This window comes from Carcharhinus amblyrhynchos, chromosome 23, assembly GCF_965287045.1.
Source record: "Carcharhinus amblyrhynchos chromosome 23, sCarAmb.v2.hapA, whole genome shotgun sequence".
Classification (NCBI taxonomy): Eukaryota; Metazoa; Chordata; class Chondrichthyes; order Carcharhiniformes; family Carcharhinidae; genus Carcharhinus; species Carcharhinus amblyrhynchos.
This window is the reverse complement of record NC_137346.1, coordinates 13,870,071-13,889,043: the sequence shown is the minus strand read 5'-3', so window position 1 is coordinate 13,889,043 and position 18,973 is coordinate 13,870,071. Positions and strand designations below refer to the sequence as shown.

The following is an 18,973-nucleotide window of genomic DNA, read 5'->3' as shown; positions in this document are numbered from 1 at the left end:
CCAATCCACCTAACCCCCACATCTTTGGAATGTTGGGGGGGGAAACGGAGCACCAGGAGGAAACCCACGCAGACAAGGGGAGAATGTGCAAACTCCACACCGACAGTGACCCAAGCTGGGAATTGAACCCGGGTTCCTGGTGCTGTGAGGCAGCAGTGCTAACCACTATGCCACCACCGTGTGGATAATCACGGTGACTATCCACTGTGACTGTCCACTGAGTGGATAGTCAGATACTCTTTTCTAAGGTAGAGAAGTCAAATTCAAGGGGACATAGGTTTAAGCTGCATGAGGAAAAGTTTCAAGGAGATGTGTGCAGCAAGTTTTTACACAGAGGGTGATGAATGTCTGGAACGCCTGGAGAGGTGATGGGAGCAGGTATGATAGCGGCATTTAACGGGCAACCAGACAAATCAGATCAGCCATGATCTTATTGAATGGTGGGGCAGGCCTGAGGGGCTAGATGGCCTACTCCTGCTCCTATTTCTTATGTTCTTATGTTCAAATACATGAATAAGACGGGAATGGAAGGATTCAGGCCCTGTAAGAGCATACGGTTTTAGTTTTATATGGTTTCCAGACAGAACTGATCTGTAAAGATTTGGAAAATATTCAGGAAAGCCTTGGGGGATATTTTGGGTTGCAATTTTACTCCGCGGACTTGATTTGAATCCAAACCAGATTGAAGGGATGGAAGTTCCTCTCGGTGACCATCAGACACTGTTTGGTTAGAATTCCCATTGACAGCGACGGGGCCAGAGAATCCCAACACGAGCAAACAACGTGCCACCTCTGACCAGTGGGAGACTGGACAATCTCACCCCACACGTCCCACTGGCAGTGGCTCAGCAGTACCACCACTGGTCAGATGGTGTAATTACATCATGAAGAAGTCACTCTATATATAGGCCAGTGATGGGCGACTGGGGCTGGTGAGTGGGGCGCATGAGTGGCCCTCCTTCATCTCATTGGGCCACAAGATCGAAATCGGGCTTCTTTGCTAACTGTGGCCCCATGAATAAGATTAAATACATTGAATTTACACCAAATATTTGATAACGAGTTATGGAAAATGCTTAATCATTCACACATCAGCAAGTTCAAATGGTGAAAGCAAAACTAATATCTACACATTTGGACACAGAGGGAGTGCACGGCTCTCACAGTCGGTGATGTGAGCAATCAGCACACACCTCACTTCACTCGCCCTTGCCCTACGTGTGAATCACTTCAGTCAGACTGGTGGAAAATTACGCTGATGGAAACCAGAGGAATGTGGCAACCCTCTGCTTTGGCAATGGCCAACAAAACATCTTGTGGGCTGCACTCAGTAGGCAGTTCCCATAAAGAGATAATTCGAAAAACTTAGAACAAAGATATAGAAATAAGTGCAGAATGCGTGACTTGAAAATGTCACCTGAATTATTTCTGCAAACCTCAATCAGATTATCTCCCACCCTCCAACCAAACTTCACCTGAAGACTACGCTTGGTCTGGGTTATCACATTGAGTATATAAATGTCACATGGGGGTCATTCCCTGTTGCTCCCACAGAGGAAGAAAGCTCGGCAGACGATTCGAACATGACCCCAGTAACAGCATAACTTTACTGAATAATTACCTTTGGATAAAGAACAGGGGAGAATTTCACATTGGTCAGGTCTTCGCAGAGAAGCTGAGAGAAGGAGAGAGGAAATGATCCATTAGAATCTGCAACTTTTCAGTGGTGACACAGTTATAATTACTGTACAAGAATGTTGTTTCCACCAGGCCAGTATTTATTGTTCTTCCAATGTCTCAAGTATAATATTCAATAATAATGTAATATAAGCCCTCACAGCCTGTCTATGATGTATGTTATTTTTTAAGTACTACAGGTTTAGTTTAGTTTGTTTATAATGATTTGGATGGCTATAGGAGCAGGTTAGAGGCTAGGTATACTGCGGCGAGTAATTCACTTCCTGACTCTCCAAAGCCTATTCACCAACTACAAGGCACAAGTCAGGAGTGTGATGGAATACTCTCCACTTGCCTGGATGGGTGCAGCTCCAACAAAAAGAAGCTTGACACCATCCAGGACAAAGCAGCCTACTTGATTGGCACCGCATTTACAAACATTAATTAAGAAAGCCCACTAACGCCTCTACTTTCTCAGGAGGCTAAGGAAATTTGGCACGTTAACCACAGATTCACCATAGAAAGCATCCTTTTCAGATGTATCACAGCTTGGAATGGCTCCTACTTTGACCAAGACTGCAAGAAACTACAAAGGGCTGAAAACCTAGCCTAGTCCATCACTCAAACCAGCCTCCCATCCATTGACTCCATCTATACTTCCTGCTGCCTCAGGAAAGCAGCCAGTGTATCAAGGACCCCGGACATCCTCTCTTCCACCTTCTTCCATTGGGAAAAAGATATAAAAGATTGAGATCAGCTTCTTCCCTGCTGCCATCAGACTGTTGAATGGACTTACCTTATATTAAGTTGATCTTTCTCCACACCCTAGCTATGACTGTAACACTACATTCAGCACTCTCTCCTTTCCTTCTCCCCTATGTACTCTATGAACGGTATGCTTTGTCCACATAGAGCACAAGAAACAATACTTTTCACATGTGACAATAATAAATCAAATTTAATCAGAACAAACAGTGGAAATAAAATAGGAATAATGTGGCATTAAGCAGTTTACCTTTGCTACCAGTGGAATACTGGGGAGTCGTGGTAGTCCAGCAAGAGGGAGCCGCTCGTGTAGCGTTTTGGATTTGGATCTAGGAAAACAAAAAAGAACTTCAATAAAGTTATTCGCAGATAAAGTTGAAAACATGCAGTTTTTTCAATGTACGGTGAGTTAAGAGTCTTCATACTGGACAGCCTATTGTGTAGGGAACTAAACAAAAACAGAAAACACTGGAAAATCTCAGCAGGTCTGACAGCATCTGTGGGGAGAGAATAGAGCCAACATTTCGAGTCTAAATGACCCTTCGTCAGAGCTGAATGGTCTTGATTTGAAATATTGGCTCTATTCGCAGATGCTGTCAGACCTGCTGAGATTTTCCAGCATTTTCTGTTCTTGTTTAAGATTCCAGCATCCGAAGTATTTTGCCTCTCTCTTTCTGTAGGGAACCAATGTGAGTTGAATGGTTCCTGATCAAATAATCTCCTGCAGGTGTTAGCCCTGTTTGCCATCCAGAAAATTCTCAGGTTTAGGGAGTGTTGAGTATGGACTTCAGACCCATTACATAACATTCCTGAGATACTCAGGTGCTGACAGGATCAATGATTTGCTCTGAAATCACCATTTGCACACTTTTTATAAAGCTAAAGTCTGATATTTCAGGCAGTGAACTAGGCTACACGTGGCATTAAGTATTGAGGCTCACAGGGTGTTAAGCTTACTTACTTACCTTAGTAACAATACACAACTTTTCGTGACCACTAAGGTTATTATCTACCTGGGTTAAAATGACTATTCTGCGATGGTACCTTGTGCCAAATAGTACCCAGTCGCAGAACTTTCTTTATCCAAACTCAAAATACCGGCACTTCCTGTGGCATATTGGAAAGCAAATATAGATTCTTTTCAACCATGAAGTGCTTCCAATACAATGACAGGCCTGCTGGAACAAGTCTGAAGACCACACTCAATTCTCCCTAAAGCTGAGAATTTATTGGATGGAGTTGAATGATGAGTCAATTGTGTGAATGTTGGAAGAGTCACTGGGTGGAATTTTCCCGTGAACATGGGAATTGTATTGGGCGGGACATGGACCATGCCAAAGGCTGGTTGACCTCAGTTGGGACTTTTTGGTCTTGGGGCAAGGTGTGGCTGGAAAGTCCTGTCTACAGACTCCAGTTGAGGGATTTATTTTAGACATTCAAACTCCAGCAGTGAGCCATCACTTCCATTTTTCTGTAACATTGGTAATGCCATGAACGTGTATTGGGCAAAGTGATACTACAAGTTGAAGTTACAAGTGCAGGCAGTGTATGCATGATGTATTTTATATCAATCATTTCCTCCCTGACACTTCACAATGCACACATGAAAATCTTAAAACATCAAGAGAAAGGGGAAAGGAAGGCAATCATTTCACACTGGGGTCTTTAGCTGCGCTGTGACAAATCGACAAGTAACTCTCAATCCGCAAACCTCCATTTCCTACGATAATTAATCTCAAATTAATTAACCAGGAAGCCTTTCTTACAATCTTTAGAATGTGTGGTCTTAAATGGTAAAGCCACAAAACTACAGCTGCATACTAATATAGAACACGTCTGTGTGGGTTTCCTGCGAGCTCCGGTTTCCTCTCACTGTCCAAAGATGTGTGGGTTAGGTGGATTGGCCATGCTAAATTGCCCCTTCTATCAGGGGGATTAGGAGGGTAAATATGTGGGGTTACAGGGATAGAGCCTGGATGAGATTGTTGGCAGTGCAGGTTGAATGGGCCAAATGGCTTCCTTCTGCGCTGTAGATTCTATGAAGTCTATTAGAGAAAAAACTTGCATTTATTTAGCATCTTCCATGACCCACAGTATTTTCCAAAGCCATTACAACCAATGACGTACAATTTTGAATTTTAGATACTGATGTCATGTAGGAAAGTGTGACAACCAGTTTGCACACAGCAAACTCCCACAAACAAAATGGTGATCAAGGGATATATGTTGACCAGAAATTTGGATGGTGCCAAGGGATCTTTTACACCCACCTGTGGGGAGATATAGGGCCTCGGTTTAACATCATTGGTTGGGAGGGTGAGCTGTGAGGAGAAGGTGCTTCAGCGTGATTGGGACAGGCTGAGTGAGTGGGCATATGATACAGTATAACGTGGATAAATGTGAGGTTATCCACTTTGGTAGCTATAACAGTAAGGCAGGTTATTATTTGAATGGTTGTAAATTGAGAGAGGTGGATATTCATCAAGACCTTGATGTCCTCGTGCATCAATCACTGAAAATAAGTACGCAGGTGCAGCAGGCAGTAAAGAAGGCAAGTGGTACATTTGGCCTTCATAGAGAGGACTTGAGTATAGGGATGTTTTGATGCAAATGTATGGGATGTTGGTGAGGTCACACCTGGAGCACTGTGTGCAGTTTTGGTGTCCTTATCTGAGGAAGGATGTCCCTGCTACAGAGGAAATGCAGCGAAGGTTTATTGTGCTGATCCTTGGAATGGCAGGTCTGTCATATCAGGAGAGACTAGGATTATATTCACTGGAGTTTAGAAGAGTGAGAGGGAATCTCATCGAAACTTATAAAAGTTATAACAGGGTTAGACAGGGTAGATTCAGAAAGAACGTTCCCGATGGCGGGGGAGTCCAGACTAGGGGGTCATAGTTTGAGGATAAGGGGTAAACCTTTTAGGACTGAGGTGAGGAGAAATTTCTTTACGCAGAGAGTGGTGAATATGTGGAATTCACTACCACAGAATGTAGTTGTGCCCAAAACATTGTGTGATTTCAAGAAGAAATTAGATATAGCTCTTGGGGCTAAAGGGATCAAGGGGGGGAAGTGGGGGGAATCAGAATATTGAATTCGATGATCAACCATGATCAAGATGAAGGATGGAGCAGGCTTGGAGGGGCAATCCCTGGGTTTCTATTCTTCCAAATGACAACACTTCCAACAATGCAGCACTGGAATATCAGTGTTGATTTTTGGGTTCAGTTTCTGGGGATAGGACTTGAACGCACAACCTCCTGATTCTCCTCTACGTGTTACCAACTATAGTTGCCCCATTTATAGTCAGTATAAAACAGCGCATTAGCTGGCTTCCTGTGAACAGGAGGCCTGCCGGTGAGCTAAGGGAGACTTCACCATAATTGTGTAGCTTTTGTAAATTATTAAGCAGAGCTCGCTCCAGTTACCTGAGTAGGATCCTCAGATATTCTTGTCCATCGGAATCTTCACACTTGACTGAAACTACCAAGTTCCCAAGAACACCGCACGAGGTATAAAAATTCAAATGTTCCTAAAGGAATGAAAAGCATTGTTCATATTGTACCAAAGGCATTCCAGGTTAAAGAGATCCCCAGGCTGATATCACAACAAAGGGCACGTTTCATTTCAACCTCAAGATAAACATCTTTTGACTGACAGCCAAACATGTTCTGCTGTGGAAAACTCATCGACCCGAAATGGCAACCGATAGATGCCTTCACTTCATTCAGTGAGGTAGCATTTTCATACAGCTCCCTCTCTCTGGCTACCTGCATATCTGTGATTCAGCTGAATTCTTTTCGCAAAGCGACATAGTCTATAAATAATTTCTCTTTATTTCCTCCTCTTGATCAATAAGGAGATCAAAGGTTACGGGGAGAAGACAGGAGATTGGGGATGGGAATCATATCAGCCATGATTAAATGGCGGAACAGACTCAATGGGCTGAATGGCCTAAATCTGGTCCTATATCTTATAGTCTTATGTTTTAAAATAAACATCACATAAGGTAAAAAGGTGAAGTTTATTTATTCGTGTCACATTAGGCTTACATTCACACTGCAATAAGTTGCTGTGAAAATCCCAGCGCCTGTTCGGGTACACTGCGGGAGAATTTAGCACGGCCAATCCACCTAACCGGCACATCTTTCAGACTGTGGGAGGAAACCGGAGCACCCAAAGGAAACCCACGCAGACACGGGGAGAACGTGCAGATTCCATACAGACAGTGACCAAGCCAGGAATCGAACCCTGGTCCTTGGTGCTGTGAGTCAGCAGTGTTAACCACTGTGCCACCATGATCACATGAGAGTGAGATGAAGGCCAGTGTGCAACATAGAAAATCGTAGAATCATGAGACCATTCAGCCTATCATATCTGTGTAAGCTCTTTGAAAGAACTGTCCAAGTTAGTCCTACTCCTCTGCCCTTTCCCCAGAGTCCAACAATCTTTCCTGCTTCCAATATTTATTTAACCCCCTTTTGAAATCACTATTGAATCGACTTCCTGCACCCCGTCAGGCAGAACATTCCAGAACATCACAACTCCTTCAGTAGAATGTATTCTCTTCACTTCCAACCCCCCCATTCTTTAGTCACCACCTTGACTTACTTATGTTTTTTCCATTTTTTTTAATTGAATGGACATTTTCATCGAAGAATCAGAGAATCCCTACAGTGCTGAAGGAGACCGTTTGGGTGCTCCAGTTTCCTCGCACAATCTGAAAGATGTGCTGGTTAGGTTCATTGGCCGTGCTAAATTCTCCCTCAATGTACCCAAGCGGGCACCGGAGTGTGGCAACTAGGGGATTTTCACAGCAACTTCATTGCAGTGTTAATGTAAGCCTACTTGTGACACTGATAAATAAATTTTTTCTTTAATCTGAACAAATATTTTGAATTGCAGTATTTGCGCTCAGATATGTTCACACAATAAAGGCTGCATTTGTGGAAAATCAGGTTCAGTCTACATCTGAACCTGATAGGTACAGATATAGGTACAACAATATTTGAGATATAGCTCAGAATAAGAATGGTGGCTTGAGATGTGTAGTTGCGTAGCTTTGGGGTGAACTTTACCAAGTTTTGGGCCAATCGCTGTACCTGGCCAAAAGGTTATTGTTGTTGATGCTCTGTGCTAAAGGTTGAACAATGTCCCCCCCATTCCTCACGTTGATGAGGAAAAAACAAAAATTCTCAAATATTGGTGGTTGCTAGTGCAGAACTTAGGTGTTGGTGAAAAAAGACATTTTATCAAAGCTTTTCATCTTGCACTCATCAGACCAATGAACAAGAATTCCAAAGTTAGCGGAAACAACAACTTTATACTGTATGAGAAGAGGGTGCTGAATGGCTGGCAAGTTGACTCTGATTGGTAGAGGGATTGTCATGGAGATTGCAGCAGTTGATTGTGACTGACTGTTAACTACCAAGTGTTGTTTGAACTTCAAACCAGGCACAATAGCTAATACTTATTTTGTTCAGCAGAAGCAGGTGCAATGTAAATACCTGTTCTTTCTGTCTGCAACAAACAGGACTCTGTGTATTAAGTATGTAGCTTCCAGTACACTGCAAGCCCGACTGACCATCTTAAATTGGTTGCCAGCAAAATTGTTAGTACACTGAGGATTATTTAGTCAATGTTGACCAGTCGCAGAATCACATTTCATGTTGGACGCTGTGATTTGAGTTTTGTAAGCACGGTACAGTCTGTACTTTGCCCGTTGCCAAAAATTACACCCACAACTAATTTAAGATTGTCAGTTGGGCTCACAGTGTGACAAATTTGCATATATTGGAAGCTGAATATATTAATTCTCAGGGTCCTATTCATTGCAGGCAGAAAGAACAGATACACACATTGCACCTATTTCAGCTAAACAAAATATGTGACAGCCATTCGCTGGTTTATCACACAGAGCAATGCCTTGACTAATTAAATCCAAGCTGCCTGGTTTAAATTTCAAACAATGCTTGGCAGTTAACTGTTAGTCACCATCAGCTTCTGCTGCGTTCTCCATGACATCTCTACCAATCAGAGACCACTTGCCAACCAATCAGTGCCTTTTTCACATACAGTACAATTGCATTGCTTCCCCTGACGTTGGTATCCTTGATGTGGAGATGCTGGCGTTGGACTGGGGTAAGCACAGTAAGAAGTTTCACAACACCAGATTAAAGTCCAACAGGTTTACTTAGTAGCATAAGCTTTCACAGTCTTGCTCCTTCTTCAGGTGAGTGAAGGTTTATGTTTGCGAACACAACTCTTCACTCACCTGAAGAGGGAGCAATACTCCAAAAGCTTGTTGGCATTCTCGTCAATGTCCTGATGAGTACAAGATGAAAAACTTCAACAAAATATCTTTATTCAGCTATAAAATAAAAATATGTTGATGCCAATTATTCATTTTCCATTTCATTTCACTTTTGCTGAAATTATTTCTTTAATACTTGCTCCAGATAATGTGTCTTACACATTGCCTAATCCTGCACTCATTCCTGACTACCAATTGTTTCAGGGGTTGTTTCAGGAGCGCTACAGAAGTTCCTGCAAGGCTGATGATGTGGGATCTTCTCAAATGGGCTTCAGTCATACCTTGATGCAGCAACATTAAGACTGAGGGCAAACGCTCTTAAAATGACTTTGAGCGCTTATTAAAATGCGACTGTGACTGCTTTGCTTGCAGTTGGTAATGTCACTGCGTGCAGTGGGCGCGTTGTGTGGCACTCCAATTTCTTCCTGGGTCACCTACCTGGTTGAGAAAGTGCTTCCTGTATGCTCTGGCTGTGCTGTTGCACTCCAGTTTGTACCCAAAGGTGCTGGGGCTCAGGTTCTCCACCAAATCCTCCTCACAGAAACTACTCTCCGATGACGTTGGGGTGGTGACGGTCTCCATTCCTTCAATCCAGTATCCTCCAAACTGGGGCAGGATAATGGACTGATATGGCCCTTCTTTCTCTATTACCTGGATAACAAAATGAAACCCAGTTGTTAATCCACAGAGAAATTCCTAGATCCTGTCAATAAGCAATGGGGCCACAGGTAATAAAACATTTCTCGTCACCTCCGAAGAATGTTACACAAGGAAGCTCCAGGGACACATTTTTTAAAATCTGATTTGCCTGGGCACTAATCGGCTGAAGTGGAATCATTGCCAGTTGCTGAATCCAGCTCACTTTCATAGAATTCAAATTGTTGAGTTCTGCACCCAAGTGGGTGATCCACCAGATTAACGCTGCCTCAGAGGCTCAGAGACCCAGGTTCAATTCCGGCCTCTGGTCACCATCTCCCCACGCCTGCATGGGTCTCTTCCGGGTGCTCCAGTTTGTACCCCAAGGTCTACACTCACATGCCAAAGATGTGCAGGTTAGGTTGATTGGTCATGCTAAATTACCACCTTAGCAGCCAGAGGTTAGGTGGATTAGCCATGGTAAATGGCTAAATGATTTACAGGGATAGGGCGGGGGGGGGGGGGGGGGGGGGGGGTGCAGGTGGGCCTAGGTAAGAGGTTCTTTAGGAGAGAGGAGTTTAATGCAGAGAAATGTGAGGTAATTCACTTTGGTAGGAATAACAGATGTGTTGAGTATAGGGCTAATGGGAAGACTTTGAATAGTGTGGAGGAGCAGAGGGATCTAGGTGTATGTGTACATAGATCCCTGAAAGTTGGGAATCAAGTAGATAAGGTTGTTAAGAAGGCATACAGTGTCTTGGCGTTTATTGGTAGGGGGATTGAATTTAGGAGTCGTAGCGTTATGTTGCAACTGTACACAACTCTGGTGCGGCCGCACTTGGAGTATTGTGTGCAGTTCTGGTCCCCACATTACAGGAAGGATGTGGAGGCTTTGGAGAGGGTGCAGAGGAGGTTTACCAGGATGTTGCCTGGTATGGAGGGGAGATCCTATGAGGAGAGGCTGAGGGATTTGGGGTTGTTTTCGCTGGAAAGAAGGCGGCTAAGAGGGAATCTTATTGAAACATATAAGATGATTAGAGGTTTAGATAGGGTGGATAGTGATAGCCTTTTTCCTCTGATGGAAAAATCTAGCACGAGGGGGCATGGCTTTAAACTAAGGGGGGGTAGTTATAGGACAGATGTCAGGGGTAGGTTCTTTACCCAGAGGGTGGTGAGGGATTGGAATGCCCTGCCTGCTGCAGTTGTAAATGCGCCTAGTTTGGGGGCGTTTAAGAGGTCTGTGGACAGGTTTATGGACGAAAAGGGATTGGTTTAGGTTAGTGGGTCATTGTTGTTTTTTTTTAACTGGTCGGCGCAACATCGTGGGCCGAAGGGCCTGTTCTGCGCTGTAATGTTCTATGTTCTATGTTCTAGATGGTGTGGGCTTGGTGGGCCACTGTAGGGGTCCTATGATTCTAAGATTCTGTACAGGTAAGTAAGCCAGTTAGCCCCCAGTAGTGGGCTGCAATTGCCTACAAAGGGTTGGGGCCAACTGTTCAGGAAGAGGACTTTTCAGTGTTGATTGTGGGAACCTGACTGGGGGCCCTGGTGATTCAGCAGGTATCATTCAGGTAGTAGTGGGTGCCTACAACACCAAATCAGATAGATGTGGCAGAAACCTGGGAAACTGGGTTTCAGTTTTTCAGCTTACAGTAAAAAGCAACACTGGTGACTCTCTCAAAACTATCCTGAGAGTAGAAGAATACTTTAATGACCAATGAGACTCTAAAAACCGAGACCTGTCAACAGAAAGTATCCCATTTAAAACCTGTGTTAATTGATGCCAAGATCTGGTTATTAAGAAATTTCTGTGAATTAGATATTGCCATGAAACTTGTACCCCCTTTTCCCCTAAAACAAACCCCTTAGGATAGGGTGCTGTTCGCGGGATAGAAACAACGGGTGAGATTTTCCCCAAAAAATTCTGAGTGTCGAATTCACTTAAGAACTGGAGTAAATCCCACTTTTTTCAGTGGAGTTTCAAAATCAATCTCCCACTCTCTGTGCACTGCAGAGTGCAGTAGCGTGAATCAGTTCAAAAATCTGTGGGTAGGACCTATTCCCGCGGGAGAAGCCGGCAGCACACTGCTGAGTGGGTCATTGCGTATGCGCTGATCTGCCAGCGCTGAGATTGGTGCATTGGTACCCATGCATGCTGGCATCCCAATCATTGGCCGTGATCCCACATCAGTGGGCTGGGTGACCCCCTCCCCCCATAACCCGATTGCTGAACCCCCTAGGTGTGTTCTGGGCCAGCTGCGACCACCCCACCCTTACCAGTAGTCCCGACTGCCACCCGCGCCCCCCCCACACCGAGCTGCAGCCCCTCCCCCCCACCCCAATGGCCAACTCTGATCATTGGCCTCCCTCTCTCTGTCACTCAGCCCGAACGCAGAGTGGCAACAGGAACCCCCACCCTCACAGATCGCTCCCCAGAGGCCCCGCCCCAGATTAGACCTTGGCACTGCCCAGTGCCTCGTGGGCACCTCCCTGTCACTCGACCCTCTGGGGGTCCTTGATAGCTCCCCCCTCTTCACTCCAGTGGGGTCAGGCTGCTAACTGTAAACCCCGCTGGAGTGAAATACTCTTGGCGGGGTGACAGACGCTAGCTGGCCTGGAGTTTTCAGTCCCGCTAATCTTATGTTAAATTATGTTAAATCTTATGTTGATTTCCGTTATTTATTCAGTTCCGCGCTGATTTCTGGGGCAGGGCTGATGGCGCGGGAATTCTGACGCTTTGAGACTCACGGGGGCCATGGCACCCAATGGGGAGCTGGCGAAACGGCCTCCACTTTAGGCCTCCGGCCTGCTGTGCTGCTTGTGTAGCTGAGAGAATCACCCTTAATGATTTACTTAACCGGAGATGTTTTAGAATTAAAGTAGCATGAACTCGTAAATATGGGTCCTCATTTTCATTCATTATTCTCTCCGTGGCAGATTGGCTTTTTGTTTACGTTTGGGTGATAACCTCAAGTAGACGAAATGCACAATGCAATTTTCAATACACTACAGATATATCTTTCTAGAGTTAAGGTAGACTTACCTCGTCAATACTGGGATAGGGAATATAATCATCCTACAAAAGGGAAAAACACACACACATGTATGAATTAGAACATAGAACACTAAAGCACAAACAGGCCCTTCGGCCCACAAGTTGCCCTGATCATATCCCTACCTACCAGGCCTATCTATGACCCTCAATCCCATTAAATCCCATGTACTCATCCACAAGTCTCTTAAAAGACCCCAGCGAGTTTGCCTCCACCACCACCGACGGCAGCCGATTCCACTCACTCGCCACCCTCTGAGTGAAAAACTTACCCCTGACATCTCCTCTGTACTTGCTCCCCAGCACCTTAAACCTGTGTCCTCTCGTAGCGACCATTTCAGCCCTGGGAAATAGCCTCCGAGAATCCACCCGATCTATGCCTCATGCGTGACTACCTTGCATGCACCAATTGCTGCAGGTTAAATGCACATTTTCCAATTTAAATACATCTTGTTGTAAAAGCTGGGATTCTGGCAGTACCTGTCCCTGATAGAAAGGGTGCCGACATTCAGCCATTGACCAGAAAGAAACATAGGAAAAAAGAAGGAGTAGGCCACTTGGCCCTTCAAGCCTGCTTCACCGTTCATAGCTGATCCTCGATATCACCACTCCCACACTCTCTCCATCCCATTGACACCTTCAGTGTCTAGAAATCTATTTCCTTAAATATATTCACTGATTTGGCCTCTGCAGCCTTCTGTGTTACAGCATTCCACAGGCTCACCACCCTCTGGATGAAGAGGTTTCACCTCTGGCCTACTCCTTAGCCTGCGACTGTGACCCCTTGTTCTAGACCCCATCCCCCACCCCCACAGCCAGAGGAAACAACAACTCTGCTTCCAGTCTGTCCAGCCCTGTCAGAGTTTTATATGTTTCAATCAGATCCCCTCTCATTCTTCTAAATTCCAGTGAATACGGGCCTGGTCGACACCATCCCTCCTCAAATGACAATCTAACAATCTAACCAACTTTGGGCAGCAGGGTGGCACAGTGGTTAGCACTGCTGCCTCACAGCGCCAGGGACTGGGGTTCGATTCCAGCCTCGGGTCACTGTCTGTATGGAATTTGCACATTTTCCCCGGGTTTCCTCCGGGTGCTCCAGTTTCCTCCCACAGTCCAAAGGTAAGTTGATTGGCCATACTAAATTGACCCGAGTGTCAATGGATTGGCAGGGTAAATACATGGGGTTACGGGAATAGGGCCTGGGTGGGATTGTGGTCGGTGCAGACGCAATGGGCTGAATGGCCTCCTTCTGCACTGCAGGGACTCTATGATTCTATGAATTAGTCTGGTGAAACTTCACTGCATTCCCTCTCTGGTAAGGTATATCCTTTCTTAGATAAGGAGACCAAAACTGCACATAACACTTTAGGTGTGGTCTCACCAAGGTCCCGTACAGCTTCAGTAAGACACCCTTGGTCCTGTATTCAAGCAGTAAAGACTAGCATACCATTTGCCTTCTTAACAGCCTTTCGTATCTGCATGCTTACTTTCAGGTCCCTTTGTACACCGGTATTTCCCGATCTATCACCATTTAAATAATACTGTCCAAAATGGATAACTTCACATTTATCAATGTTATTTTGCATGGGCTGTGCATTTGCTCACTCACTCAACTTGTCTAAATCACTCTGAAGCCTTCTCAACATTCTCCTCACAGCTCACACTCCCACCAAGTTTCGTATTATCAGCAAACTTGGAAACATTACATTTGGTTCCATCATCTCGACATTCAAAGCCGAGGTTTCTATGTGCGTCTTATGCCTAGCCCACGAATCAAAAAGAAATCTAGGAGGCTATAGATATATGTCAAATCCAATGGGGGAAATCAGGAGAAACTTCTTTACCCAAAGAGTGGTAAGAATGTAGAACAAGTTGCCTCAAGGAATAGTTAATGCAAGAATTACGGGCGCCTTTAAGCCACGTGTATGCATGGGGGTCAAAGGAGTAGAAGTGTATGCTGATATGGTTAGATCAGCACATGGCCATACTACCGTATGGATAAGGGGATGTTCGGGTCGAAAGGGCTTTATTGGAGCGCTGCTACATTTGGGGAAGTGGGGTAGGAGGAAGTTTGTGTGCCGCATAAGCACCAGGGTAGAACAACTGGACTGGCTGGTCTGTTTCTATACTTTAGTTTCTTGAAACGGACGTCCCACTTTGCATAAAGTGTCCATAGGTCACAATTGACCAATCTTTCAAAAGAAAAATACAAAATTGGTAACAGAGCCGGCTGTTTCTCTGACCTTCAGATACCCTCCCTCTGAGTGAAGCTACAAAACAACTCCAAGCTGCTGAATAAAGCAACAGAAGGAGGCACTGAGCACCTTAAAACTGTTCCGCTGTTCACTACGATCATGGATGAGATGGAACTTAATCCCATGCACCATCCGGTAACATTGCTGCAGAGAATTGTTCTGAATGCAGGCAGGAGGGGTAACCTCCCGCTGCAGTAATTATTCCAAAATTGAGCTCTGATTGCTGGATGACCTGGGCAACTCCATGCTTTACCCTTGCTGCCGTGGGGTCTTTTACTACGTTGATGGTAAAAATTCTGTTCTGTAGTTTAAAGTTGCCTTGAAAAAAAATAGTTTTTTAGTCAATAGTCTTTTAGCCTGTTTGTTACAGTAAATGGCTGAAATCTATTTAATAATTAACCAGCAGTTTGAATTTATTTATTTTTTAATTAGTTGGTCTCAACGGGGGATCATTAACGTCATCAACAGCTGCTATTAAACAAGTGAATTGCAACATTTACAGCTCAGAAGGATATTGCGCTGAGCATTTGTAAATCAGAACGGTCTACTATAATCACATTTACGGCTTCATTTCTTAATATTGTTTCCTTCAGGCACTTGACTAATTGTTCAAAACTGCTGTGGTTTACTTAGCTTCAGTGTCAATTGATTATTGGCTGCTCTCCAATCTTTCCTCTCCTGCCTGTGTCAATGCCAGCTACCAGCGGAACTAGAAAACCCCCCCACCCCCCGCCATTACATTTGTTTAAAAGCTTGTTCAAAACGCGTTTGTAACAAACCTTCTGCCTGTTGCTCTTCTGTTCGTCCAACTTTGCAGCCTGTTGGAACAAACAGACGAGACAATAATAAGTTACCGGGATCCGCACCTGAAGTGCTGTAACCTGTGGGACTCAGGTACTAGAAAGTAGGGTTAGAAGGGTGGCTAGTTTTTATTTTCAGCCTGTGCAGACATGTTGGGCTGAATGGCCTCTTTCTGTGCCATGACCTTTCTACGCTTCTAATAGTGTTAAAACAAAGTGGGCAGGGATTTTACAACCTCGCTCATCCCGAAACTGCCCGGGGGTCAATGGACCTTCCCACGCTCTGCCCCTCGCCCACTCCGATTCCTGTGGCGGGCGGGCCAGTAAAATTCCAGCCAATGAGTTTGCAAAGTAGATCAACAAACACACATCCTGCTCCGTATCTCATTGCCATGGCTACTGCCAAAAGGGAGACAGAGATGTCTGGACTTTAGCTTGGTCGCCACCCTCCCCCCCCACTTCACAATTAAATCAACGGGCTAAGATTTTGCCTGTGCCCGACTCTCAGTCCGTTAGTTACCGCAGAGTCTGTGAAAACTGCTAGAGATGCTTATCTTAGGGTTAGCAACCACACAAAGGTCAGCTTTTTCAGTGAGGAGATACTCAAGCGTGACTGGAAAAGGTCATTAGGACATCAATGCCGCTCCTATCTAACTTTGGGCACCAGCTTCCTCAACCGCTACTAAGGCACGGTGGCACAGTGATTAGCACTGCGCCAGAGACCCGGGTTCTATTCCAACCTTGGGTGACTGTCTATGTAGAGTTTGCACGTTCTCCCTATGTCTGTGCGTGGGTTCCCTACAGGCGCTCCGGTTTCCTCCCACACTCCAACGATGTGCAGGTTCGGTGGATTGGCGTCAAACTCAACCATTGTTCTGGGGACCCGGGTTCGAATCCCGCCACAGCAGATGTTGAAATTTGAACTCAGTTTAAAAAAAAAACTGGAATTGAGAATCTACTGATGACCATGAAACCATTGTCAATTGTCGGAAAAACCTATCTCATTCATTTAGGGAAGGAAATCTGCCGTCCTTACCTAAATTACATGTGACTCCAGAGGCACGGCAATGTGGATGACGCTCAACTGCCCTCTGAAATGGCCCAGCAAGACACTCAGTTCATGGGCAACTAGGGATGACCAACTGGCCAGTGACACCCATGTCCCATGAATGAATTAAAAAGCAATCACAGGAGTGGGAGGTAATATTGAATGAGTTATAACTTACATTGTGAAGGACTGATTGTGCACGTGTTATTGATGGTGTGTGTGCCTGAGGCGAACCAGAACGATGAATTATCATCACAACCAGCGTATTTTGCCGCGTTAAAGTGTGTTGACCCAACTGCGATTGTTTTTGACCATGTATCGCAATCAATAAACTGAAAAGTGGAAACATTGCAGTTGCTCTTTTCCTACATCAGTGCTCAAGACCACTTTCTCCTTTTGGCAGGAAATGAAAGTGCTGAGCTTGGAAACATACATTCTTGCTTCATCTGATGGCACTAGAAATCTGGCGCTGGGAGACGTACTCAGGCCTGGGTGCGAATTGTATGGATTGGCTGGTACTAGAATCTCCCGGACCCGCTGCGCTCAAAAATCAGCACAATGGGATGGGACAGTCACCTTCACTCTCTTCCACCTTCTTCTGTCAGGAAAAGGATACAAAAGTCTGAGGTCACGTGCCAACCCACTCAAGAACAGCTTCTTCCCTGCTGCTGTCAGACTTTTGAATGGACCTGCCTTATATTAAGTTGATCTTTCCCCTAGCTATGACTGTAACACTACATTCTGCACTCTCTCCTTTCCCTCTCTACCAACGGTATGGTTTTCCTGTAAAGCGGGCAAGAAACAATACTTTTCACTGTATACCAATAAGGAATTTTCACAGTAACTTCATTGCAGTGTTAATGTAAGCCTATTTGTGACACTAATAAAAAAAAGTAACAACAATAAATCAAATCAAAATTGAACAATCTTAAAGCAAAAGCAGAATTATGACTTAAAGCCTTTTAACGAATTGTGTCGATAGTGCTGGGGGTCCATCTCGTGAATAAAATCTAATCTATAAATACATTGCTGGGTGGGGACGGGAGGGGGGTTGCGGGGCGGGTGCATAGTGGAAGGATGGTGATAATGTCACTGGGCTCAGAGAGGTCAAGGGTACATGCCTCTGGGGACATGGGTTCAAATCTCACCGCAGCAACTGACGGAATTTAAAATCAATTCATAAATGCGGAATATAAAGCTAGTCTCAGAAATGGTGACCGTGACAACGATGTGGAGATGCCGGCGTTGGACAGGGGTAAACACAGTAAGAAGTCTCACCAGGACTTTAACCTGGTGTTGTGAGACTTCTGACCGTGACAACTGCCATCAGTGGTCGAAGACCCATCTGCCACCCCTACCCACTTCGGTCTCTGCGTGACTCCAGACTCGCAGTAACGTCATTGCCTCTTCACTACCCTCTGCACTGTTCAGCTCAAGGGCAACCAGAGCTGCCAATCTCTCGGGGAGAACTTAAAAAAAAACCTCACAAGACTTGCACAATGCCCGACCAACAGGGAATGCTGCGTTTAGTCATGATTTTATCGGAAATATCGATTTGTTTTAATGAAGTAAGAGTAGAAAGGCACATGGCCGGTGTCACTCTTATCTGGTGTTGTTTTCACTCTGAATAGGAAAGCTCGAGGTACCTCGGGGCTTTATATTTGTATGCGGTCTTAGTTTACACAGCTGGAAGAGTCAATGTCACCATTTTGACTTTCGAGTCACTTCGCTCCTTCAGCATTGAGTAACTGATTTCTCAAACTGCAAATCAATAGCTGGCTTCTCTCCAACCTCTTATGGAAAGCAAGGGACATGTCAGACTATGTTAGAGAGCGACCATTATTAACTGTTAAATCTGTTGCGAGCGAAATGCTTTAATAGGTGGTCAATGAGAAAATGAACCGTAAAGGTAACAAAAACAGAAAATGCGGGAAAATCTCTGCAGGTCTGAGAGCATCTGTGGAGAGACTCCTAAGATGTGCAGGTTAAGTGGATTGGCCATGCTAGATTATCCTGTAGTCTCTTTTAATTTGTTTGTGGGGTATAGGCTTTGCTGGTTAACCAATATTTATTGCTCATCCCTAGCTGCCCTTGGAGGGCAGTTGAGAGTCAACCACATTGCTGTGACTGTGGAGTCAGATGTAAGCCAGACTGGGTAAGGATGGCATATTTCCTTCCTTAAAGAACATTAGTGAACCAGATGGGTCTTCCCGATAATCAACATTGGTTTCATCAGTAGATTCTTAATTCCAGATATTTTTTATTGAATTCAAGTTCTACCATCTGCCATGGCAGGATTTGAATCCAGGTCCCCCAGCTGAGTTTCTGGATTAATAGTCTAGTGATAATACCACTAAGCCGTCGCCACCCCCTGATGTCCCAAGATGTGTAGGTTAGGGGGATTATCGGGGTGAATATGTGGAG

At 44.9% G+C, this 18,973-nt stretch overlaps 1 protein-coding gene across 9 annotated transcripts in view; it reads right to left on the bottom strand.

Annotated features, from left to right (window-relative positions):
• Nucleotides 1–18,973, bottom strand: part of rap1gap2a (RAP1 GTPase activating protein 2a) — a 248,372-nt gene that overhangs the window by 37,331 nt on the left and 192,068 nt on the right. For 6 of the 9 annotated variants that reach the window (XM_080210970.1, XM_080210964.1, XM_080210966.1 and 3 more), the window contains 6 exons: nt 15,481–15,519; nt 12,435–12,467; nt 9,194–9,406; nt 5,871–5,974; nt 2,693–2,771; nt 1,622–1,675 (listed from right to left, as the gene is read on the bottom strand). In XM_080210970.1, the coding sequence (XP_080067096.1) occupies nt 1,622–1,675; nt 2,693–2,771; nt 5,871–5,974; nt 9,194–9,406; nt 12,435–12,467; nt 15,481–15,519 (522 nt within the window). The remainder of the gene's footprint in view (nt 1–1,621; nt 1,676–2,692; nt 2,772–5,870; nt 5,975–9,193; nt 9,407–12,434; nt 12,468–15,480; nt 15,520–18,973) is intronic. The other 3 variants (XM_080210969.1, XM_080210973.1, XM_080210972.1) reach the window with 1 other exon arrangement.